At 43.3% G+C, this 25423-nt stretch overlaps 1 protein-coding gene across 1 annotated transcript in view; it reads right to left on the reverse strand.

The window, feature by feature from the left end:
- CFAP44 (cilia and flagella associated protein 44) overlaps positions 1-23122 on the reverse strand; it is a 108685-nt gene extending 85563 nt beyond the window's left edge. Inside the window, exons 1-9 of the mRNA XM_080654344.1 lie at positions 23045-23122; positions 22182-22341; positions 19937-20099; positions 14094-14196; positions 10000-10216; positions 9435-9549; positions 4160-4324; positions 1961-2116; positions 103-150 (exon numbers count right to left, since the gene is read on the reverse strand). Coding sequence (XP_080510470.1) covers positions 103-150; positions 1961-2116; positions 4160-4324; positions 9435-9549; positions 10000-10216; positions 14094-14196; positions 19937-20099; positions 22182-22330 — 1116 coding nt within the window. The 5' untranslated portion in view covers positions 22331-22341; positions 23045-23122. The remainder of the gene's footprint in view (positions 1-102; positions 151-1960; positions 2117-4159; positions 4325-9434; positions 9550-9999; positions 10217-14093; positions 14197-19936; positions 20100-22181; positions 22342-23044) is intronic.
- Between the last annotated feature and the right edge of the window lie 2301 nt (positions 23123-25423).

Here is a 25423-nt window from a genome sequence, read left to right on the forward strand (position 1 = left end):
TGATGGGAACAATGATCAATTATGGAGAAAGAAAAAGTATCTTTTAATAAATAACAAAGATTATTATAAAAATTAGAAAAAATAAGAAAACATGCAACTTACAATATTTGAAAAACTGAGGTCAAGCTTCCATATGGCTCCACTGGAATCCTAAAAAATTAAATACCTAATAACATTTTGTCTTATCATTTTGAAGTTTTAGCAAATTAAAATAATTTTCTTCCTATGATTTAAAGTAAGGACAAATAATAATACTAAAAACATATATATACATATATATATATATATATATATATATATATATATACACACACACACACACACACACACACACACACACACACACACACACACACACTAGTGGCCCGGTGCACAAACTTTGTGCAGGGGGGGGTTCCCTCAGCCCAGCCTGCACCCTCTCCAATCAGGTACCCCGGCAGTCAGACATCCCTTTCGCAATCTGGGACCACTGGCTCCTAACTGCTCACCTGCCTGCCTGCCTGATCACCCCTAACTGCCCCTGCCTGCCTGCCTGCCTGCCTGCCTGATTGCTCCTAACCCCTCTGCCTGCCTGCCTGATCACCCCTAATTGCCTCAGCCTGCCTGCCTGCCTGATTGCCCCTAACTGCCCTCCCTTGCTGGCCTGATCTCACCCCCAACTGCTCTCCCCTGCTGGTCTGATCTTGCCCCCAACTGCCCTCCCCTGCTAGCCTGATCTTGCCCCCAATGGTCCTCCCCTGCTGGCCTGGTTGCCACCAACTTCCCTCCCCTGCCGACCTGATCTCGCCCCCAATGGTCCTCCCCTGCTGGCATGATCTCACCCCCAACTGCCCTCCCCTACCGGCCTGATCTCGCCCCCAACTGCCCTCTCTGCCTCGGCCCCCACCACCATGGCTTTGTCCAGAAGGAAGTCAGACATCCAGAAGATGGCCAGTCAACCCGGTCTAATTAGCATATTACCCTTTTATTAGTATACATAGATTATATAGGATAAAATTGCTTAAATGGGGGTGAGGGAGGGGAGCCTTTTTCAGCAGGAAGAGATGCTCTTGGCAGACAAAAATACATAATCCCTATATCTGGACTGATAGCCAGATGACTACACTGCCAAACTGGTCATTAAAAAATTGAACTGCTTTCTTACACCTTACACCAAACAGCTGTTGCCCTTAAAACCCCTCCTCAGCCCCCACCCTAGGTTCTGCCTTCACAGTTCACCCAGATTAGGTTCTGACTGGTTGGTTTCTATGCCAGTCAGCATCAAAAGCTCCACCTCCTAGGCAGCCATTGGCTCCTTGCGGTTCACCCAGATTTGGTTTTCATTGGTCAATTGCTATGCCAACCAGCATCTCCGGGCCTATCTCCAGGCCTAATCAGAGAGGCGGGGTTGATCAGCAGCCCCTGCACAGAGCCAGAGAGAAACAGAGGCGTGGCTGCTGGTGAAGTCCAGAGAGAAAGAAAGAGGCAATGGCTGATCAACAGCTGCCACAGAGGCTGAGGATCAGACCCTGCCTCTCTCTTCGGGCCTCTCTCCGGGCTTGATCCGCAGCCTTCTCGGCAGTCAGTGCTGCGTCGCCATGCAAAACTGACTGCAGGACTGACTTCTGGCCAGTCGAGCCTTCGGTCATTATGGACCCTGGTTTTTTATATATTAGGATTTTTTTAAGTGTGACTGAAACATAACTAAATCAATTTCTATATATCTTAGAACACAACCACACTGTAAACAAAGCAATCTCATTATACTTGTAGTTAGTTTAACATAATACAAATGCTCCTAACAGGTTTTCTGTGTATAAAATATAAGTCAATTAAAATACCAAATTCAGGAACTCTTCATTCAGGTATCAATAGCAGTCTTAATAGTAAAATGGACTTAAAATGACAATAAATTATAATACTATTTTAAGCTTATGTCCAGGTATCTTTAAAAGAGCCAAGAGGGAAGAATGCAATTTACCTGAGCCAACCAAAAGTTACTTCCAGCTTCACTCATTTTTATCATGGAGAAGAGTTTAACATTCTTGTCCACTTGAAGTTCATTGATGGGCTCAATCTCTAGCAATCCAGTCTCATCTACAATATCAGCAGTATCTATGGTCTCAAAATCCCATATCTCATAAAATTAATAAGAAAATACTTTAGTCATACAGCAGTTTCTGAATTTGTTTGCTAAGCCAGAAAATAAATACAAAGAAATTCCTTTGTACTAGTATTTATAGAGATTTGTGAGAAAATACAACTCTGATTAAGAATTCCAATTTTTCCAAAGTAACCTGTATTTCAAGGTTTCTGACAGGTCTTTCTGCACATGAAGTGGCTATCAGGAATAAATGGTTCACTTGGGTCAACAAGACATCTAAGCCCTGTTTTATACACATACACTAGTAGGCCCCTGGAAAGGGAAAATGGAACTTCTTGCTTAATAATTCAAACACCATCTTCATTATAAGCAGAGAAAATGAATGTAGATGATGTGCTCATTAGAAAATATCCCTCTTCCTTATCATTGATTTAAACTGTACTATGCAGATAAGGATTGTTGTTCTTGGTTTAGGAGACCAGAAAGCTACAGGAAGGATGAGGGAGCATAGTCACCTCATGTAGCAGAGAGACTCGGAAGGACTTCCTCTGTGAAGTGCCAAAGCCCAGTCTTGATGGTTCTGTTGACACACCCTGCCATGTCCTGGATTCAAAAACTCAGACTCTGGGAGGATTGGTACGGTCCCATAGATTAGCCTTATGGCGCGAGGCCCAGGTCCCAGGGCCAGACTAATACCTGGGAGTTGGGGTAAATTTTTCCTACTGGGAGTGAGGAGATGAGGGTGGACTTTGAAAAGAGAAGCAACCTTAAAAATTAGCAGTGTCCATGAAGGGATCCTCTGTGAAATACTTAACTTTTCTCTTGAGGATTTCTTCTATTTGGTACCTTGACATTTTTGGGTGACATATCTTGGAAACAGTGAATATATTGTATGACATAACAATAAGGACATAAACTATCTCTCAGGGTAATGAGTAAAATCTTACAAGATTAAATTTAATATGGTAAATGTAAAAAAAATTATACTTGGGTTCAAAAAGCCAATGGTAAAAGGCAGAGGATATGGCATAAACAGTATATTAGACAGTATGCTCTATAGGTGTCAACAATGACCAGACTGTTTAGAAAGCAGTCTTATTTCTGGTAATCATACGTCCTAAAGAATATCCAGAGAACACTACCACTTCCTTATGAAAGGTCCCAGAAGGAATCTGTACCAAGAGGACCACAAGACAAATCAGGAGGTTCCAGGTTTGTCAGCAGTAGCAGGGTACACACACAGAGGTATGACCACACCCAGGAGGAGCAACCTTCCAGCTTATCGCACACTATGGACAGGGGAGTGTCCACAGGTGAGTCCACTAGTGTCAGGTGCAAGGAGGATGGTGCATCCATAGCCAAACCCTCTCATCTCACTTTTGAGTATATTTCTGATTAGTAACTCAGGAAAAAATAACCAACAAGCCTTGGCTGGGTGGCTTAATTGGTTGGGGCATCATCCTATACACCAAGAGGTTGTGGGTTCTATTCCAGGTCAAGGTACATAGCTAGGTTCCAGCTTCAACCCCTGGTCAGGGCGCACAGGAGGCAAACAATTGAGATCTCTCTCTCTCTCTCTCTCTCTCTCTCTCTCTCTCTCTCTCTCTCTCTCTCTCTCCCCTCCCCCTCCCTTCCTCTGGCTCTAAAAAAAAAATCAATAAAATCATATCCTCGAGTCAAGATTTAAAAAAAGAAAAAACAATAACAAATGTTTGGCACTTTTGTCCCTAGAAAATGATCTGTTCATAGCGGGCATTTTAGAAGAACATCTGTGTCCACTGTTTACACTGTGATAACATGGGCTTTCATTTTCTGAGGCTACTATTTCAGCAACAGAATCAACATAACAAAAGATCCCCTCAGAACATTTCAGAGATGCTGTAAATTAATTTTGACTAGAATTCAAATATTTACCATAAGAGAAGCATTCTTTAAAATGAGTTGGCCTGGGAGTAAGTGACCACTAATTTTCTTCATAAAGTGACCTTTGCAAGAAATAAAAAACGGATAGAACCAACTGGGTAATCTGCAAGGCTTAGATGTGGATGCTACTGTCCAAGAATCAAGAAAACTTACCCTAACCCATCCATCTGACCCAATGGTGATAACTTCCCCCTCGTCCAGCATTATCTGGTTGATGGGGCCCTGGTGACAAACTGCACTTCCAGTTCGACAGAGCTCGACTTTGATGAGGCCAGCTTCCCAAACCAGCATGTTGCCCCATTCTGACCCCGAGAGCACCTGGCAGGTGTGCACAGAGGAAGGAATATGCATTAAGACGGACAAATGTGAATATTTATGACTCAAATAGCAGGATAAAAATATTTTTAAAAGATTATTTTTCTTGATTATGGAAGTAAAATTTTTTAAGATGGAAAAAATAAGAAACTATAGAAATGAAAACGCACTGCCCCAGGAAGAACCACTAATCCATTTTGATGTATTTCCTCCGAGGGTTATGCATCATTTTCATTATTGTGACTAGGTTGTATGCTGCTGGTATTTTTTCCAAACATATCTCTTATACATTTCTTTGTACATGTCTTAAGGACATAATCCAGGGATGGGATTACTGGCTCAAAAATTAGAGGCATGTTTAAAGTTCTTGACAGATGAGATTCTACTTTTTAAGTATGATAATATCAACTGTTATATTTGATAAGTTGTGAGGGCATTACTCAACTCAGAAGATTATAGCATAACAGTATCCAATTTCAAAGAAGGATAGTCATCTGGAACCACCTCATGTTAATCCATTTAATCCAGCACTTCCCAAAGTACGTACCACCAAACACTAGTTCTTAGGACGTTTAACAGGTGGTACCTAAAACGTAATATTAATGAACACCTTACATACATAAAGTTATGTAATCATAACCATATGAACCAGGTACATTTATTGGGGATAATATGTACAGCTGTGCAAGTTGGGACTTTATTTCCCCAGGAGGGACAGTTTTTCTTTTCACACAAAACCATATGGGCCAGGGAAAGCCCTGGCTATTATTATCTCCATTTTACAAAGGAAAAAAATTAAAGAACAGGACAGTTAACTAATTTGTCCAAAATTACTCAGAGGAGTCCAGATTCTAAACCAGGCACTGTGGCTCGAAAGCTCCTGCTCCGACTACCACTGCCTAAGGAGACAGATGCTGGATTAAACAAAGGCAAACACGTTTCTCTCCTCTGGGACTCCTGGGATGCATTCACTGGGAATCACCAAGAAGAACTTTAGTTATGAAGGAATTTGAAGAGGAAGTCTTATTTTCATAGAGCTGCTGTGCAGACGAATGGTCCATGGAATGCCCTTTGGGAAACTGACCTAATTCCTGCCAGCCTGCTCTAGATTCTGTATCCCCACTTCCCGCTCACCCAGAGTAACTTATCATCTCACTCAGTCTTTCCTACCTATTTGTCTACCCATTCTTATCTATTTTACCTATTAAGCTTCAGCCCATTTGTGGTCGAGTCTTCATTTAGACTTGGTTTCTTCTGTCCAGTGACCAAAGCCACGAAAGTTCACCAAAGCTTATATGGCATTCCTTTCTGAAATGTCATTCATGTCTAGCTTTCCTTTTCCATTTGTCTTCAGGAAAGTCTAGGCCCTGATCACCCCTTCTTAGAGGAAAGCAACATCTTCCTTCCTAGCTCATCTCCTCGACTCCAGATTTCCCTTCCTCTAATTCACCTGGCATTATGTGGCCAAATGTATCTACAACTTCTTTCATTTGCAAGTCTACTTTTCCAATATATAATAGTTCTGCCTGGCTGTTAAACCCGTCACACACGAGGACCTAACCATACTTCTCAATCTAATTCCCCACTCTTTCCCAATATGAAATCTTTATTCTAATTAGTCTTTTAAATATCTGATATTTATTCCTAATGATAAGCATTTCCTTTTGTGGCTTTCTTATTTAAAAAGACTTCTTTTCTCCCCTACATCTACACAATCTCTACGGAACCTTTTAAAGATACATCTCACACCATGTTTTTTAACAAGGGTTGTATTAATCTTTATATAACTTAATTCTTACAGTATTCAGAATTTGAAGGTGGAATAATTTATAATCATCTTATAGGTTTGGATATACTATTGCCTAGCCAGCATCCAATGTTTTTTATTTCCTCCTACACACCATGATTTCAAATTAAGAACATCCCATCCCATTAGGTAGAGGACTAGACTATTTTGTTCCTTAGAGTAATATTTGTATACTGGTATTTACTTATAATTGAAATGATCAAAAAAATAATCCTAATAGAAAACCAAATATAATATTAATGGATAACTAATTCTATGAGTAATATGCCTATACGTTTTATAGAGAGAGGGAGTAATCTAACAATATTTAAAAACTAGAGGCCCGGTGCATGAAATTCGTGCATGGGAAGGGGGGGGTGTCCCTCAGCCCAGCCTGCACCCTCTCCAATCTGGGACCCCTAGAGGGATGTCCGACTGCCCGTTTAGGCCTGATCCTACTGGAATCAGGCCTAAACGGGCAGTCGGACATCCCTCTCACAATCCAGGACTACTGGCTCCCAACTGCTCGCCTGCCTGCCTTCCTGATTGCTCCTAACCGCTTCTGCCTGCCAGCCTGATCACCCCCTAACCACTCCCCTGCCAGCCTGATTGATGCCTAACTGCTCCCCTGCCAGCCTGTTTGCCCTTAACTGCCCTCCCCTGCAGGCCTGGTCACCCCTAACTGCCCTCCCCTGCAGGCCTGGTCACCCCTAACTGCCCTCCCCTGCAGGCCTGGAACCCCCCAACTGATCTCCCCTGCAGGCCTGGGTCCCCCCCAACTGCCCTTCCCTGCAGGCCCGGTCACCCCCAACTTCCCTCCTCTGTCGGCCTGGTCACCCCCAACTTCCCTCCCCTGCAGGCTTGATTCCCCTCAACTGCCCTCCCTTGCAGGCCTGGTCCCTCCTAACTGCCTTCCCCTGATGGCCTGATCATCCACAACTGCCCTCCCTTGCAGACCTGGTCCCTCCCCTGCTGGCCATCTTGTGGCAGCCATCTTGTGTCCACATGGGGGCAGGATCTTTGACCACATAGGGGCAGCCATCTTGTGTGTTGGAGTGATGGTCAATTTGCATATTACTCTTTTATTAGATAGGATAGAGGCCTGGTGCACGGGTGGGGGCCGGCTGGTTTGCTCTGAACCGTGTCCTGGATCATGGTGGGGGTTCCCTTGGGGCGTGGGGTGACCTGGGTGAGGGGCCTGTGGTAGTTTGCAGGCCAGCCATGCCCCCTGGCGATCCAAGTGGAGGCCCTGGTATCTGGGATTTATTTATCTTCTACAATTGAAACTTTGTAGCCTTGAGCAGAGGCTAGGGCAGACCAGGGTGGGCGGAAAGCTTGGCTTCGTCCATTGCCGGGGAAACCAAAGCCTCTGCTCACTCCATGGCCGCAGCCATTTTTGCTGGAATTTATTTATCTTCTATAATTAAAACTTTGTAGCCTTGAGCGGAGGCCAGGCAGGCCAGGAAGTTTGGCTTCCTCCATCGCCAGGGAAACCCAAACCTCCTGCTCTCTCTGTGGCTGCAGCCATCTTGATGGGGTTAATTTGCATACTCGCTCCTGATTGGCTGGTAGGCGTGGCTTGTGGGGATAGCAGAGGTACAGTCAATTTGCATATTACTCTTTTATTAGGATACTAGAGGCCCGGTGTGCAAAATTCGTGCACGGGGGTGTGTGTGTGTGTCCCTCAGCCCAGCCTGCACCCTCTCCAGCCTGGTCACCCCTAACTGCTTTCCCCTGCAGGCCTGTGTCCCTCCTAACTGCCTTTCCCTGCAGGCCTGGTCACCCCCAACTGCTCTCCCCTGCAGACTTGATCGCCCCCAACTGCCCTCCCTTGCAGGCCTGGTCCCTCCCAACTGCCCTCCCTTGCTGGCCATCTTGTGGTGGCCATCTTGTGTCCACATGGGGGCAGGATCTTTGACCACATGGGGGCAGCCATCTTGTGTGTTGGAGTGATGGTCAATCTGCATATTACTCTTTTATTAGATAGGATAGAGGCCTGGTGCACGGGTGGGGGCCAGCTGGTTTGCCCTGAAGGGTGTCCCGGATCAGGGTGGGGGTTCCCTTGGGGTGTGGGGCGGCCTGGGCGAGGGGCCTGTGGTGGTTTGCAGGCCAGCCACGCCCCCTGGTGACCCAAGCGGAGGCCCTGGTATCTGGGGTTTATTTATCTTCTACAATTGAAACTTTGTAGCCTGGAGCGGAGCCAAGCCTTCTGCTTGCTCCATGGCGGCAGCCATTTTTTGGGGGATTTATGTAATTGAAACTTTTAAGCTTTAAGTGGAGGCCTGGGCCGGCCAGGGTGTGCAAAAAGATTGGCTTCCTTTATCGCCCAGGGCAACCCTAGCCTCCTGCTCTTTCCAGCTCTGTGGCTGCCACCATTTCTGTTTGGGTTTATGTATCTTCTATCATTGAAACTTTGTAGCCTTGAGTGGAGGCCTAGGCCGGCAAGGGCAGGCGGAAAGCTTGGCTTCCTCCATTGACAGGGAAACCCAAGCCTCCCTCCTGCTCTCTGTGGCCGTAGCCATCTTGGTTGGGTTTATTTGCATATTCGCTCTGATTGGCTGGTGGGCGTGGCTTGTGGGTGTAGCGGAGTGATGGTTAATTTGCATATTACTCTTTTATTAGATAGGATAAATTAACATATTAAAGCTGCAGTGTTGCAGATGTTACTGTAAAGCTGCTCAATCTTGAATAAAAATAAAAGCCACAAGACAGTATATAACCTTTGACCTAGTAAATCCTCTTGAAGCATCATGGAAAAGAAAAGAAGGGAATGATAAACACTGCAACTCCATGACAAATAAAAGTGACAAGGATATCATTATATTAACTGAGGAAAATGTCTGCATATTGTGTATAATATTTATTAAAAACAAAATAGCAAGCCCTAGCCTATTTGGTTCAGGGAACAGAGTGTCGGCCTGTGGACGGAAGGGTCCCGGGTTCGATCTGGTCAAGAGTACATACCTTGGTTGCAGGTTCCTCCTTGGTCAAGGCCCAGGTCGAGTGCAGGAGGCAACCAATCAATGTGTTTCTCTCACATCGATATTTCTGTCTTTCCCTCTCTCTTCCACTCTCTCTAAAAATCAATAGGAAAATTTAGGTGAGGTTTAAGAAAAACAAAACAGCAAGTGATAAGTGCATGTGGGTTATGACAATTGCATGGAAATATGTTAATTAAATTGATCATCTGAAGAGACAAAATTAAATGTTCACTATATTCGCAATTATAGGATCTGTTATTGCTAATATTGGCAGTGCTCTTTAGAATGTATAATGTGCCTTCATATGAGCATGCCACTTGAATACATAGTTTATCATTGTACTCACCTTCCCATCTGGGAGCTCCATGTAGCCTTCTATATCAGTAGTGGCTGTTTTGCCAAATCGACCTAGGAAGCCCTGAAGCTTGAGACCAGTGAATGTTTGAGCCATTTCCCAGAATCTGCAGACAAGAGAGAGACTGAATGTACTTACCTCAAAGCATTTATATATTTCATAGTCACATATATTATTACCTGTATTCATTCATCTGATTAATATGCCAAAAGAGCGTATCCATCATACAATATTGCTTCGAACAACAAATTTAATAGGCAATGTGAAAGTTCAGTATGAATTTGGAAATACTATGCCAACTTTAGGGAGACAATATACAAACTGTTTTAGGAGGTACAGCCTCTAAGACGGCAGCAGGCTAACTTTAAAAGCTCTTCTTTTGTCGGTGCTGTCTGCAGTAATAAATCCCCATATGCAACTGGTTAACTTTAAAGAGAACACATTTTAAAGATATCTTAATGTCAACAACATCAGCAAAAATGTCTCCAGCTGGTCGATTCCCTTCTAGAATACCCTCACTGTAATCCCCTAGCACCTGTATCAGTCACACACATACTTGATGTGGCCGGATCCTGCTGTAGTAAGCTGCTCATCATCATCAGGATTGAAAGTAACCTTAAAGACTTCCTGGGAAAAAGCTTTTGTCCTCAATATGGGCTGTTCCTCTTTCCAATCCCAGATGGTCAACGTGTAATCAGGGCTGCTACCGACAGAGGCCAGCAGTGTTCCGCTGTAGTTAAAGTCCACATAAGCATAGCCTAAGTCAGCCCCATCTGAAATGCAAGTGATGAACAGACGCAATATTTATTTCATTTCCAAAAGTGTATGATTTAAAACACACACACAGGAGAAATGAAAGAGAACAAGAGACAGAGAGAGAGAGAGAGACCCCTTCATGATGTGTATTGATGGAAGAATGCCAAGATTTTAAAACACAGACACACAGGAGAGAGACAAGAGAGAGAAAGACAGAAACAGAAGGAGAAAGTGCCTCCTTGATGATGTGTATTGATAGAAGAATGCCGAGAATCCCCTAAATAATTCTAACATCATTCATTACCCTTGGTTTTAGAATTACATAATATAGATGGAGGATAAATAAATCTTAATCACATTTTTACATGAGAAAAACAATTTGAGAAAATATTCCATTTTATGTAGTGGGGGAGGGAGCACAAAAGCATGCTAGCAGAAAGAACTCAATCTATAATTTAAAATTTGCCAATGGCGGGGGATGGGGGGGGATGAGGCGGGAAACAATCTCGAAATAAAAGTTGACGACTTCAGGTTTCCTGATAAGGAGCTAGGAAGTCACGACTCCATCCTAACAAGTGAAAAACTGAACAGACTAAAAAATTGACAACTTTTCTTGGGTCCAGCCAAACCGTTAACCACAAGACTGGAGAGACTGACAGGTGAATATGGGGATCAGGGGTAGAAGGAGCCAAAAAGCGGGGGAACCAGTGGACACAGACAATGGGGTGGTGAGGGCCTGGGGGTGGGAGAGAAAGGGAGCGGGCTGGAAGAGGGGGAAAGGAGGACCTATATAATACTTTCAACAATAAAGATTAAAACAAACAAACAAAAAACCTGAACTCTGACAAATTGCTGGAAGCTCTGTGTGGACCAGTCTGAGAGTAAAAAACTCCAGGGGGACCCGGTCATAAGGTAGCCCTAACAATATTGTGAGCTTTACCTCCAAGAGCGCGACCAGGCTCCCACAGTAAACTTCTAGAAAAACCCCCTGCGGCTTCCGTCAGGGGGAGGGGGAAAGGAGCCTTTGGAAATGCCCCAGCAGTCTGTTCGGAATGAGGCCTGCCCTCAGGAGAAACCAGTGACCAGCGCCTGCAAAGCTGGGGTCTTATAAGGAGTAACTAAAACACAGGCTTGCTGCAACGTTTACTGCCCTTTCTTAACGGTCTTCACAGATGCTGTGCTTTTTACAAATTGAAGGCAAGCTCTCCACCAACAAAATGATTACAACTCACATTACTGCAATATTTGTTGATTGCAGAGGAAGAGAGGGAATAATCTAACAATATTTAAAAATAAACTAACAGATTAAAGCTGCAGTGTTTCAGATGTTACTGTAAAGTTGCTCAATCTTGAATAATAATCTGACAATAAAAATAAAAAGGACCAAACCTGCAATATCTCCAAGCTGTGCCTGTCCCCAACTCCAGCCCACTCTAGCCATCCTCTCCCACCTATGGGGGTAGAAAAGTACTGAGTAACATTTTAAAGTTCACAGTTCAGAAGAACAGGCTCACTGAAAATTGAGACCTAATCATGGGACTGGACCTCCCCCTACACCTTACCACGACGTCTAGAGGCCCACTTAAAGGAGTTCTTTCTGCTGAGTACATCAACTCTGGCTCTCAAGGAAAAAATTACACAGCATATCAAAGCATAGAGCACAGTTTGAAGGGACAGAGCAAGCATTGGAACCAGACAGCATGGATGTTGGAATTATCAGATCAGGAATTCAAAACAACTATGATTGATATGCTAAGGGCTCTAATGGATAACACAGACAACATGTAAGAACAGAGGGCAATGTATGCAGAGAGATGGAAATCCTAAAATAGAACCAAAAAGAGAAATGCCAGAGATTAAAAGCACTGTAACAGAAGTAAAGAATGCCTTGATGGGCTTATTAGTAGACTGGACACAGCTGGGGCTATGTCAACAGAAACTTCCAAAACTGAAAAGCGAAGAGAACCAAGACTGACAAAAACAGAACAGAATATCCAAGGGCTCTGGGACAACTACAACGGGTGCAACATATGTGTAAGGGGATCATCAGAAAGAGAAGACCGAAAGGAACAGAAGAAATATTTGAAATAATAATGACTGAGAATTTCCCCCAAATTAACATCAGACAACGAACCATGGACCCAGGAAGTTCAGAGAACACCAACCAGGATAAATGTCCCCAAAACTACAGAAAATGAAAGATGAAGAAAAAATATTGAAAGAAGCTAAGGGGAGAGGGGGAGTCCCTTAATGACAAAAGAACAAAGGTAAGAATTAAACCAATTTTTTCTCAGAAACCAGGCAAGCAGGAGAAAGTGGAATAAATATTTAAAGTGTTGAGACAAGAGAAACACCAGCCTAGAATTCTGTACCCAGTGAAATCATCCTGCAGACAGATAAATATAAAGGGAATTTGTTTCCAATAGACCTGCCTTGCAAAAAATGTTGAGTTATTTAAAGAGAAGGAAAATAACATACATCAGAAACTAAGATATGCACAGAGAAAGGAAGAGTATCAAAGAAGGAATAAGTGAAGTTAAAATTAAAACTTTTTTCTTATTCTTAATTGTTGTAACAGATAACAGTTTGTTCAAAATAATAGCCACAATGTATCTCAGTATATAGGTATGCTTATAGATAAGTGAAAAGAATGTAAGCTTATATATAAGTGAAATAAATGGCAGCAATGATATAAGGGACAGAAAGGAGGAATTATGATTATTTTGTTATTATAAGATACTAACACTACCTGTGAAGTGGTATAGTGTTACTTGAGAGTAGACCTGGATTAGTTGTAAATGTATATTGTGAACTCTAGGTAACCACTAAAAAAAGTTTAAAAAAGAAATATAACATGCTAAGAAAGGGAAAAAAATGGAATCATATAAAATTAAAACCACAAAAGGTAGAAAAAAAGTGGGAGAAAAAATAGGAACAAAGAGCAAGGGCAACAAATAGAAAACTAATAAATAAAATATTAATCCAACTATATAAATAATCACTTTGAATGCCAGTGGTCTAAATGCACCAATTAAAAGACAAGAGTGAATAAAAAAACATGACTCAAACTTTATATTAAATATAAAGACATATGTAGATTAAAAGTAAATGAATGGAGAAAAATATACCTTGCTAACACTAGTCAAAAGAAAGCAGGAGTAGCTATATTAATTTCAGACAGAGCAGACTTCAAAATAAGGAAAATTATCAGAGATAAAGAAGGACATTACCTAATGATAAAGGGTTTCAGTTTTCCAAGAAGACATAATTCTTAACATGTATGTCCCTAACAACAGAGCATCAGACTATATGAGGCAAAAACAGACAAAAACCTCAAGAAGAAATACATGAATGATATTTGGAGACTTCAATACCCATCTCTCAGAATTGGACAGATCTAACAGGCAATGTCCTACAAACTTCAGATTTGCCATCCCCCACAATTGCATAAGCCAATTCCTTTAAATAAAGGGGGGAAAATAGTAGATTCCAAGGATTTAGGGGGAAATGGGTTGAGACCATGTCTCTCTTCAATCTTCTATTAGTTCTGATTTTCTGGAAGACCCTGACTGACTGATATAATAATGTTACATGTTCTTCAGAATGTTGTTGACCTTGAACACTTTTTTTGTTTTGTTGTTTTTTTAATATATTTTTATTGATTTCAGAGAGGAAGGAAGAGGGAGAGGGAGAGATAGAAACATCAATGATGAGAGAGAATCATTGATTGGCTGCCTCCTGCACGCCCCTACTGGGATAGAGCCTGCAACCTGAGCATGTGCCCTTTGACCTGAATCAAACCCAGGACCTTTCAGTCTGCAGGCCGAAGCTCTATCCACTGAGCAAAACCAGCTAGGGCAAACGCCGGTGTTTTAAAGATTCTACTGGACTCACCCCGAAGAATTCTGTAGGGCCTCAGAGAGGGATATTCATAGATGATTATCTTTGGGGCAACTCCTTTTTCAGCTACTGCGAAGTGAGTTTTATAAGGGTGAACCTGCAAAAAATAAAATCTCACTAAAATAATAAAGCAGAGATTTTCATATAAATAGTCCTATTAATGCAGTATTTAGCAACTGTTATCTTACAATTTGTTTGTTAGGATCCACTCCAATAGATACATACTTGATGATGGATATGATTTAACTGAAAACTAGAATACTCATTTTAAGTTTTACTTTTATTAGTAGTCGTTTTCAGAAGAGCTGGAACAGTGATTCTCAGTCGTTAGAGTGCATCAGAATCCCAGGGAGGGCTTACGAAAGCGCAGACTGCAAGCCCCTCCACCACAGGGTCTGATTCAGTGAGTCAGGCCTGCGGCCCCAGAGTGTGCAGTTACATTTCTAACATGCTCCCAAGTGAGTTGATGCTGTGGTCTGAAAACCACTCTTTGGGAACCACTAATTCGGATGAATTGTTTACCCTTCATATAAATCAACCTAAATTTTAGTATAGAAAAATGCATGCTTCCAGAATAGTTTATATCCCAATTTTAAAATTTTTGCCTTGGAAAAACTTAATACAAATTAATGTAAACTTATTAGAAGTGAGAAAGTCACACAATTTTCAAGGCAGACACAGAGGGAAATATAGTAAACGTGCTCTGGATAAATTATTTGGTGCCAGCATTTCAAATGATAGAGGTATAAACTGGATAGAATCATGTGTTCATTTCTGTTACTTTTGTTCATTGGTAAGCCAACATACAGGAAGAGTAAATGAGTAGCCAAAAAAATCAAAATAAAAATAGATTGTTATAAGAATAAGCTATTTCAAACACATATTGTACTTACAAATTTCTATTTTCAGTTACTGTTGTGCAACTCCAGATTATATACCTAAGGACCAGGAGCTTGGTTCTGATACAGACTGCACTGGAAGTTCTGGTACCCAAGACAATGTTGCAGATCATTTTCTTCCCTCCACACATGGCTGATAAGACCTATGATAGGCTGACTTCCTACTGGCAAGTTGCCACTTTTTCTTCCAGTCAAGTAAAAACCTACCACTTCAAGTTGAAACAAGGCTTGAATTTATAGGATGGACACTCGGTAGAATAAGTATAACGTTGAAAGCAGCTAACATTTATTGAGGGCTTACTACGTGCCAGACCCTAATCTAAGTTTTATATAAGCATTATTTCCCTTAAATTTCACATTAACCTTGTGAACTGGGATACCATTATCACTCCCATCTTATTGATGAGGAACTGAGGCACAGAGAGGTTAAGGAACTTGCTTAAAGTTATACAGCTGGGAAACAGCAGAGACAGAATTCAAGCCAGATGTTGGAGCCAAGAAGCAAATGTAACTAAAAAAGGGTAGATTCCAAGGAGTTAGGAAGATATGGGTTGAGACTATACCTTTCTAGATATCCATTTACAAATAAATATTACGTAGGACTTGTGGTCTCAGAAACCTGAATGGGGATTCAAGCAACTCTTTTATCCTTCTAGGTCTTACCTATAGTAAGTGAAAAAGTTTCTGCGCTTTCAGAAAGGAAGCTACTCTGGGGTTGAGTTCTGGTGTTTTGCTTCATTTTTAGTGGAGACCCCGGAACTAGTAAGTCATTTACTTACATTCAACATATATATTCACCCCATCTTTTCTAGAAGATAGCTTATATGCCCCTTAACACATTTCTCACAGGTTTCTCATAACCTTGTCAAAATATTTAAAAATGAAGTTGAGGCAAGGGAAACAAAAGAGAAAATAAACAAATGGGACTACATCAAAATAAAAAGCTTCTGCACAGCAAAAGAAACTATCAACAAAATGAAAAGTGAGCCCACTGTATGGGAGAACATATTTGCTAATGATACATCCAATAAAGGGTTAATGTACAAAATATGTAAGGAACTCATACAGCTTAACAAAAGAAAGATAAACAATCCAATTAAAAACTGGACAAAGGACCTAAATAGACACTTCTCCAAAGTGAACATACCAATGGCCAAGAGACACATGAAAAAATGCTCAAAGTTACTGATCATGAAAGATGCAAATTAAAATGACAATGAGGTATAACCTCACACCTGTCAGAATGGCTACCATCAACAAATCAACAAATGACAAGTGCTAGCAAGGTTGTAGAGAAAAGGGACCCATAGTGCACTGCTGGTGGGAATGCAGACTGATGCAGCCATTATGGAAAACAGTATGAAGCTTCCTCAAGAAATTAAATATGGAACTGCCATTTGACCCAGTGATCCCACTTATAGGAATATATCCTGAGAAACCTGGAGCACCAATCAGAAAGAATATATGCATCCCTATGTTCATAGCAGCACAATTTACAATAGCTAAGATTTGAAAATAGCCCAAGTGGTACCTTTATACCATTGAATACTATGCAGCAGTAAAAACAGAAGGATCTCTTACCCTTTGAGACAGCATGAAGGGACCTGGAGAGTATTATGCTAAGTGAAATAAGCCAGTCAGAGAAGTATCACATGATCTTACTCATTTGAAGAATCTAGTGAACAAAATAAACTGATGAACAGAATGGATCCAGAGACCTAGAAGCATGGAACAGACTGTCGAATTTCAGAGGGAAGATGGGGATGGGTGGGTGGGTGGAAAGAGATTAACCAAAGAACATGTATGCATGTATGCATAACCCATGGACATGGGTGCAAGCTGAAAGGGTCAACGGGGAAAAAAAGGGACATCTGTAATACTTTCAACAATAAAGATAAAAACTTTTTTTTTTTAATGAAGTTGATCTGGGCAGTGGAGGCAAGGCCCCTGTTCTGCCCAGCACACTCAGAAAACACCCCTGGGAAAACAGCTGCTCAAATCCAGGAGGTGAGGATTACAATCAGAGCATTCTTGATCACACTATCCTCTAACTACTGACCTCCAACCCAATTATTGGATAACAAAACAGAAAGACGGAAATTTCAAAACGGATCATTAGATGTTGCTCAGTATTCTGTAGATGGTGTGGATTCAGGGCTCATGATACCTCAGGACGGCCTCTGACTGACTCCCTCCACAGAACCCAAGACCCTCACATCTGGGTCTGTCAATATTTGCACACAGCTGGTGCCACAGTATCATGTACTTGTATGCATCTAATTTTTGGAGATTTGCTTTTTAATATGGTTTTGTCTCTTTGGATGGATTTTAAATTCTTTGAATTCATAGAGGTCATGAACCCTTCATTTAAATCCCTGCATGTTCTGAGTAGTGTTGGACAATGAATGCTATATAATAAACTAGAGGCTTAGTGCACAAATTCGTGCACGGGTGGGGTCCCTTGGCCTGGGTGCGGGGGGGGGGGGGGGCCTAGCTGGCCAGGGGGAGGGGCCGCAGGAGGTTGGCTATGGAAGCACACTGACCACCAGGGGGCAGCTCCTGCATTGAGCACATGCCCCCTGATGGTCAGTGCACATCATAGCAACTGGTCGACCAGTCGTTGCGGTTGTTTGGTCCTAATGGCCGCTTAGGCTTTTATATATATAGATTCTTGCTAAATTTACTAATTAGTCTTATAACAAATCCCCTGAGGACAGGTACTTTGTCTTGTACACATGCTATGTATAGGTACATGATCAAGTCAGAAACAAATGTGAGATTATCTTTCATGCTTCTATCTCACTGTATCCTGTTTCCATGGCCAATCTAAGTTCTATCTGTGGGCCTCAGGCTTTCCTTACCTTTTCCATTCCCACTGCCAACTCCCAGCTTCACTCCTCAGATCAAGAATCTTCACAACAGTTGCCAATGGGAGAGGGGTGGGTGAAAAAGGTGAAGGGATTTAGAAGTACAGATTGGTAGTTATAGAACAGTCACAGGGATGTAAAGTACAGCACAGGGAATCCTATATAATGAAGAGGTAATATGCAAATTGACACTCACACCCTTGCATAAGATGGCCACCCCATGTGGTCAAATATGGCCGCCACAAGATGGCCGGCAGGGGAGGGTAGTTGTGGGTGATCAGGCCAGCAGGGGAGGGCAGTTAGGGGCAACCAGGCCAGCAGGGGAGGGCAGTTGGGGGCGATTGGGCCTGCAGGGGCGGGTAGTTGGGGGTGACCAGGCCAGCAGGGGAAGGCAGTTTGGGGCGATCAGGCCGGCAGGGGAGGGCAGTTTGGGGCAATCAGGCTGGCAGGGGAGCAGTTAGGCGTCGATCAGGCTGGCAGGGGAGTGATTAAGGGGTGATCAGGCAGGCAGGCAGGCAAGCAGTTGGGAACCAGCAGTCCCAGATTATGAGAGGGATGTCTGGCAGTCGAACATCTCCCAAGGGGTCCCAGATTGGAGAGGGTGCAGGCTGGGCTGAGGGACACCCCCCTCAGTGCACGAATTTCATGCACTGGGCCTCTAGTATAGTCAATAATATTGTAATAACTATGTATGGTGTCAGATGGGTACTAGGTTTATCAAGGTGATCATTTTGTAAGTTATATAAATGTCTAATCACAGGGTTGTACATCTGAAATTAATATGATATTGTACATCAATGGTAATTTAAAAATAAAAAAAAATTTAAAGAGAATCTTCTAAAGCTCCACACTCACCTCCACTTACAATCTCAATGTCCTATTAGGTCTGGTCTACCCCCTGCTAGCTTGGCCCAATATCAGCCTCCTGCTGGGAGCCCTCTGCCTCCACAGGTGCTGTGAAGTGGGCCCTGCACCTGCCATTTCTATCCGGTCCACTCACCCCTGGCAGGCAGGGCAAGGGCAGGGCAGACTTGTGTTTGGATCACAATCTTTCTAGAAACCCTCTCATAAAGAACTACTGCTGTATGAGCCCCAAACCCGGTTCCTCCTCCCTCCCCTCACTGTCTCACACAGCATTATCGAACAGATGCCCCTCGCAAGAGGCCAAAGACACCAAGGGGCGCCCCTTAACCTGTGTAAGAGCAGATCTACGAACACCTGCTTCTAAGGAGCACGGAGTAGAAAACAGCCAAGGAACATGTTTCATCAAGGGGCCAACTGCCATGAAGAGGTCATGTAAGATCTAGTTCAAAAGGTGTTCTCCAGATTCGTGCCCCAGAGAGCTGGCGCTCACCTCAGTAAAGGCAGCTTCCGTGAGGTGAGGGCAGAGGAGATAGCAGAAGGTTGGCTTCAAAGAAAGGATCAAAACAAAAGTGGGTAAAGAGACTGCGTGGTATGAGAGGGGCCCCTTAAAATGAGAACTAGTCCATTTGGAATGCTTTGATGCTGAGGATGAGGGGCCTAAGGAAGCAGCGGCTGATCCTACAAGAAAGATGACTGATGGGGACAGACAGCTGAGCAGAAGGAAGAGACAGGCTCCAAATCACACACAAATCCTCTTGTCATCGGCTGGAAAGTATTGAATGTATATCTATGTTTCATCTCCAAGTGTTCAATTAGATACTTGCATCTATGTGGCATTTATCTCTATTTGTTATTTGAATTATCATTTGTGTTATGCATTCCACTATTTTTGCAGAATAGCAACAGAGCGTTCAATGTGAAAAGACCTGCGTGATCATGGGGAAGTCACTTAACCTCCGTAAGCCCCAGATTCCTTATCTGAAAAGTGGGATGATAATATTACAAATGAAACATTGCAATATTGCACAGAGATGCTGTCCGTGAAGGCTGTGGTTGGAGTCACTGAATCGAGAATGCCTTGGAATAAAGACTGCTGTGCATTTCACATGACCCCACAATGCTGCGCGCGGTGTTGGCACCTCCCTGGCTGGTCACAGAACAATCAATCAAAGAAGATGGATTTTTTCCTAAGTTACTGAAGGCATACCCCAATGACACCAATTCCTGTACCACTAATACTTCGCAGGTACAACTGTTCCTTGGTTTTCAAATTCAGAAGGATCAGCTGGTTCCCGGCGATGTACATGATGGTTTGGCTGTCCAGCAGCTGTAGGTTGGCCCGCTTTTTGCAGTCATAGCCAAAGGAATGTCTGAAGAGAAACCGCTAAGGAAAAGAAGTAACACGATATAACCATCCTAGAGACAAGAAAAGTGACATGAAATAAATATATTTTTAAAATCCATGTTCTTGGGTAAAGATTTGGGGTTGACACATTTGAATTTCACTCTGACACTCGGAATTTTTTTTATTTATTCCTAATGCAATTTTGTTCTTAAATTAGATGAAAAAATCCTCAAACTCTGATTTGGATAACATTTTAAATATCTTAGGGAATTCATGGGAAGCCTGTCAAAGTGCATAAGCCCAAGCCCCTCTGCGCATGATTATAGGTCTAGAAAGTTATCAGAATATAACCAGGAAAAGTTCCCCGTGACTCTCACGTGCCATCCCATTTGCAAACATAGGCTAGAAGGATGCTGAGAGCATAACTTTTGTCAGTAACTTATCCAAAGACAAAACAATAACACACAAAAAAAAAACCCCACCAAAAATCCAAAACAACAAGTACTCAAGAGAGAGAACTCAAGGTTACGAGATTCAAGGTGAAATTCGTTTTAGTTATATCTGGGATAGAAACAGAGTTAGAAACTATAACAACATGTTGTATCTCTATGTAAAAAGCAAAACTGAGTGAGGAGGTACACCACCCTACCTCTGTAAGCACACCTTTCATGAGAGGCCAGTCAGTGGTCTAGGCCAGTGGTCGGCAAACTCATTAGACAACAGAGTGGCAAACCGCGGCTCGTGAGCCGCATGTGGCTCGCGAGCCACAGTTTGCCGACCACTGGTCTAGGCCATCCATGTGGGCATAACCACTGCCCATTTGAAGGTTGGCCAAGGACCTCCCAGGAAACCATCTCCTAACTATCCACCTTGCAAACCTAACACTATAAAGTGATGGTAAACACTAACCCCCTTGTCAGTCATCCCCACCCTGACATTTCTTCACAGTCTGTTATGCCCCAGACCAATTAAAACTTGTTCTTTTGTGTCCCACTTTGTCAGGGTTGTCTTCTTGGAAAACTCACCTTCTATATGTATAAAACCCTGATATGCAAATAGACCGAACAGCAGAACAACTGAACAACCAGTCAGTCTGACATGCGCTGACCACCAGGGGGCGCACGCAGAACATGGCGGGCATCAGAAGCAGCAGGATAGTGGAGCAGGTGAGCAGCGGTGCCAGAGCAAGGCAGAATGCCAGTCGCTGTCATCAGGGCGAGCCTCTGGTAGTTACTGAAAATTCTTTGCTCCCATGCACCGTGGTCCCACTGGGCGCTCGCACCTGCTGCCAGTGCTGGCCCTGCTTACACCTGCAACCCACGCCGGAGCTGCCACTTGCACCCACTGCTGATGCCTGGTGCCAGTCCCAATCGCTGGGCACCATCAGTGGGTGCGAGCAGCAGCTGCCGGCCCTGATCGCCCCTGAGGGCTTCTTCACCTCCCCCTGCTCCAGAGGGGCGATCAGGGCAGCAGCTGCTGCTCCCACCCGCTGTTGGTGCCAGCTGGCACCACTCACACCCGCTGCTGGTGCCAGCCCCAATCACTCCGTGCCACCATCAGCAGGTGCAAGCGGGGCAAGCGCCGTCAGCACGTGGGAGCAGCAGCGGGAGCAGGGCAGACAGGGGACCAGGGGCAGTAACCTATAGGCTGAGGAGGTGAACGGGGTGAGGCTTTCTGCTCCCCTGCACACCATGTCTCACGGAAGGAAGCTGGTAAAGCATCATTTCTCCCTACGGTTACTTGGTATCAAGCAAAAGCTTAGTTTAAATTAAGAGCATGCATTTCTAACTTTCTAAGAACCAAGCTTCTAAGGGCCAAGCTTCTTAGAAGTACCTAAGATAGGGGTTGGCAAACTTTTCCTTAAAGGGCCAGGTAGTAAATACTTTAGGCTTTGTGGGCCAGATGGGCTCTCCTGTAATAATTCTGCCCTTACAGTGTGATGGCAGACATAGACAAAATGTAAATGAATGAATGTGGCTATGTTCCAATAAAACTTTATTTAGGAAAACAGGTGGGAGGCCAGATTTGGTTCATGGGGCTGTAGTTTGCCAATCCCTGACCTAAGAAGCTGAAATGCCAAGTATACATATGTAACTGGAGTGGATACACAAGTATGATAAGTTCCAGTGGTATGTCTGAATCCGGAGTCACAAAAGGCATGGAAACCATCTCCATATAATCATAAAAGAAGCTCTCTGATATTTTCTTCTTAACTTCCTCCTCTGCCTCTTCTGCAGCTGAGCCAGAGGTTTCCATAGACCGAGAGTCTAGAAAATTAAAATATTATAACTAAGAAGAGTGTTTGGTGAAACCTAGCCCACAATACTATAGCAATAAGTACCACTACTGGCCCGAACATAGGCTGCCACCCACCAGAGAGCACGGGAGGAAGAACCGACTGTGTGCATTGGGTGAAAGCTGAGCTTGGCTCATGATTCTGCGGTCTCAGAGAGCAACTCCCAATCGGTTCCGAGGGAGAGTTACTCTCATGGATCTAGGGTAGAGAACTGCTTAGACCCGTGGTCGGCAAAGTGCAGCTCGTGAGCCACATGCGGCTCTTTGGCCTGTTGAGTGTGGCTCTTCCACAAAATACCACGGCCTGGGCGAGTCTATTTTGAAGAAGTGGCGTTAGAAGAAGTTTAAGTTTAAAAAATTGGGCTCTCAAAAGAAATTTCAATCGTTGTACTGTTGATATGTGGCTCTGTTGACTAATGAGTTTGCTGACCACTGGCTTAGACCATCCCACCCTCCAGAAGACAGGGCGTGAGCACTCTCTCTGTGAGCCTCAGAAATGGAGAATACAGCCCCAGAGCTACTAACCCACCGTACTGTATATGTCCCATGCTTTTCCTTTGACCACCCTTGCACATCCTGCAGATTTTTCTTTCTATGGATTTACTAGTATGACTGTTCAATTTGGGCAATTTATCTTTAAAACAGTGGCAATTACTGATACAAAACTAATAATACCTCCAGTGGTTTCCTTGTAATAATCTTGAAAGGAACTGGAACTTCCTTCCCAATCTTCCTCTTCTGATTCCTCATCCTCTAAATATGATTCTCCGCCTTCAGTGAATGTTTCGTCTGTATCTTCTAAGAGTTTATCTTCTTTTGTAGTGGCTATTAAAAATAATTTGTTTTAATAATGTCTAAATTTTGAATTAAACATTTTCTTATTTTCAAAGTGGCTACTACTTCCCATTTATTTGTGCTCTAAAGTTAATAAATTTTGATACTCAAAACTTTCTAGGAAAATTACTTTATTTGGTCATTCTTGTAACTTTACACACACACACAAAAAAAGCCTTTCCTGAGAGTTAATCTCCATTTTCACTTCATTTCCAGTCTATTTCCCATAACAGCATACTTACAAGAAATAAAAGATGTTTTTTAAAAGATTGACTAGTGTGCTATCATTAATTCAATTCATTTTTGCAATATGTTATTAATATATAGTTGTTTATTAATATATAGTTGTTTCAGAAATTATTATATACTAGAGGCCCATTGCACAAAGATTCATACAATAGGCCTTCCTTCCCCTGGCTGCCGGCACCGGTTTTCCTCCGGCACCTGGAACCCGGGCCACAGCAGAGCCAAGCCTTCAGCCTTCAGGCTTGGCTTCAGCTGCAGCGGAGCCTTCAGTTTTCAGTCTTCACTCTGTGCCTGCATATGCAAATTAACCCACCATCTTTGTTGGGCTAATTTGCATACTCACTCCTGATTGGCTAATGGGCATCATGGAGGTATGGTCAATTTGCATCTTTCTCTTTTATTAGTGTAGATATCCTCAACTTTTCACAGTTTACTTAGTTAATATTATAATACATAATGTCTTTTTTGTTTCTATATTTATTTTAGAGAGGAAGGAAGAGAGAGAGAGAAGTAGACAACAATGTGAGAGAGACATACTGATCAACTGCCTCCTGCACATGCTCCAAATGGGGATTGAATCCACAACCTGAGTATGTAACCTGGCCAGGAATTGAACCCACCACCTTTTGGTATATAGAATGATGTTCTGACCCAACGAGCAACACTGGCCAGGGCTACATACATGTCTTTTATCAATTGACAGAAAAACTAGTCAACAACTCAGTAAAGACATATATGATCTGAACAACACTATGAAACATGCTAACCTGATATTTATAAAACTAGAGGCTCAGTGCACAAAATTCATGCATGGGGGGGGGTGTCCCTCAGCCCGGCCTGTACCCTCTCCAATCTGGGACCCATCGAAGGATGTCCTACTGCTGGTTTACAGGGATCAGGCCTAAACTGGAGGTCGGACATCCCTCTTGTAATCCGGGACTGCTGGCTCCTAACCGCTCACCTGCCTGCCTGCCTGCCTGCCTGCTTGTCCCCAAATGCCCCCCCCTGCCAGCCTGATCACCCCCAACTGCCCCTGTGCCAGTGTGCTTGCCCCCAACTGCCTCCTCTGCCAGCCTGCTTACCCCCAACTGCCCCCCTGCTGGCCTGCTCACTCCAAACTGCCCCCCTGCCGCTGTCCTGATCATCTCCAACTGACCCCCACTGACAGGGTGGGGGACTGAGAGCTATTTTCAGGCTGGCCACACCCCCTTCAGGGTAGGAGTTCCCACTAGGGTGCCTGGCCAGCCTGGGTGAAGGGCTGATGGCTCTTTGCAGGCTGGCCAAGCCCCTCAGTAGGGACCCTCACCCCATGGGAGTGTGGCCAGCCTGGGTGAGGAGCTGAAGGCTGTTTTCAGGCTGGCCACGCCCCCCGGCAATCCAGGCTCCCAGCCTCTCCTTTTTTTTTCTTTCTTTTTTTTTAGCGCCTCCTTGAGCGGAGGCCAGGGACAGCTGGAAGCAGGTATCTGGGATTTATTTATCTTCTACAATTGAAACTTTGTAGCCTTGAGCGGAGGCCAGGGCTGGCCAGGGCAGGTGGGAAGCTTGGCTTCCTCCATTGCCAGGGGCAACCCAAGCCTCCTGCTTGCTCCAGCTCTGTGGCCGCTGCCATCTTGGTTTGGCTAATTTGCATACTCACTCCTGATTGGCTGTGGGTATAGCAGAGTGAGGGTTAATTTGCATGTTTCTCTTTTATTAGTGTAGATATTACACCTACCAATATAAGCTACACATTCAAGTGTAAATGGGCTATTCACCAAGACAGACCACTTGCTGGGACATAAGTTTCAATAGATTTAAAAGGATTAAAATAACACAGAATATGTGCATTTTCTGATTATAACAGAAGTATATTAAAAATAAATTATAATAAATTATCTCAAAAACCTACAAATATTTGGAAATTAAGTAGCATACTTAAAAATAATTTATGGACCAAGAAGAAATCAGCAAAAAAATTAAAAACTACTTTAAACT

The sequence above is a fragment of the Plecotus auritus genome (genome assembly GCF_963455305.1).
Source record: "Plecotus auritus genome assembly, chromosome: 2".
In the NCBI taxonomy this organism is placed as follows: domain Eukaryota; kingdom Metazoa; phylum Chordata; class Mammalia; order Chiroptera; family Vespertilionidae; genus Plecotus; species Plecotus auritus.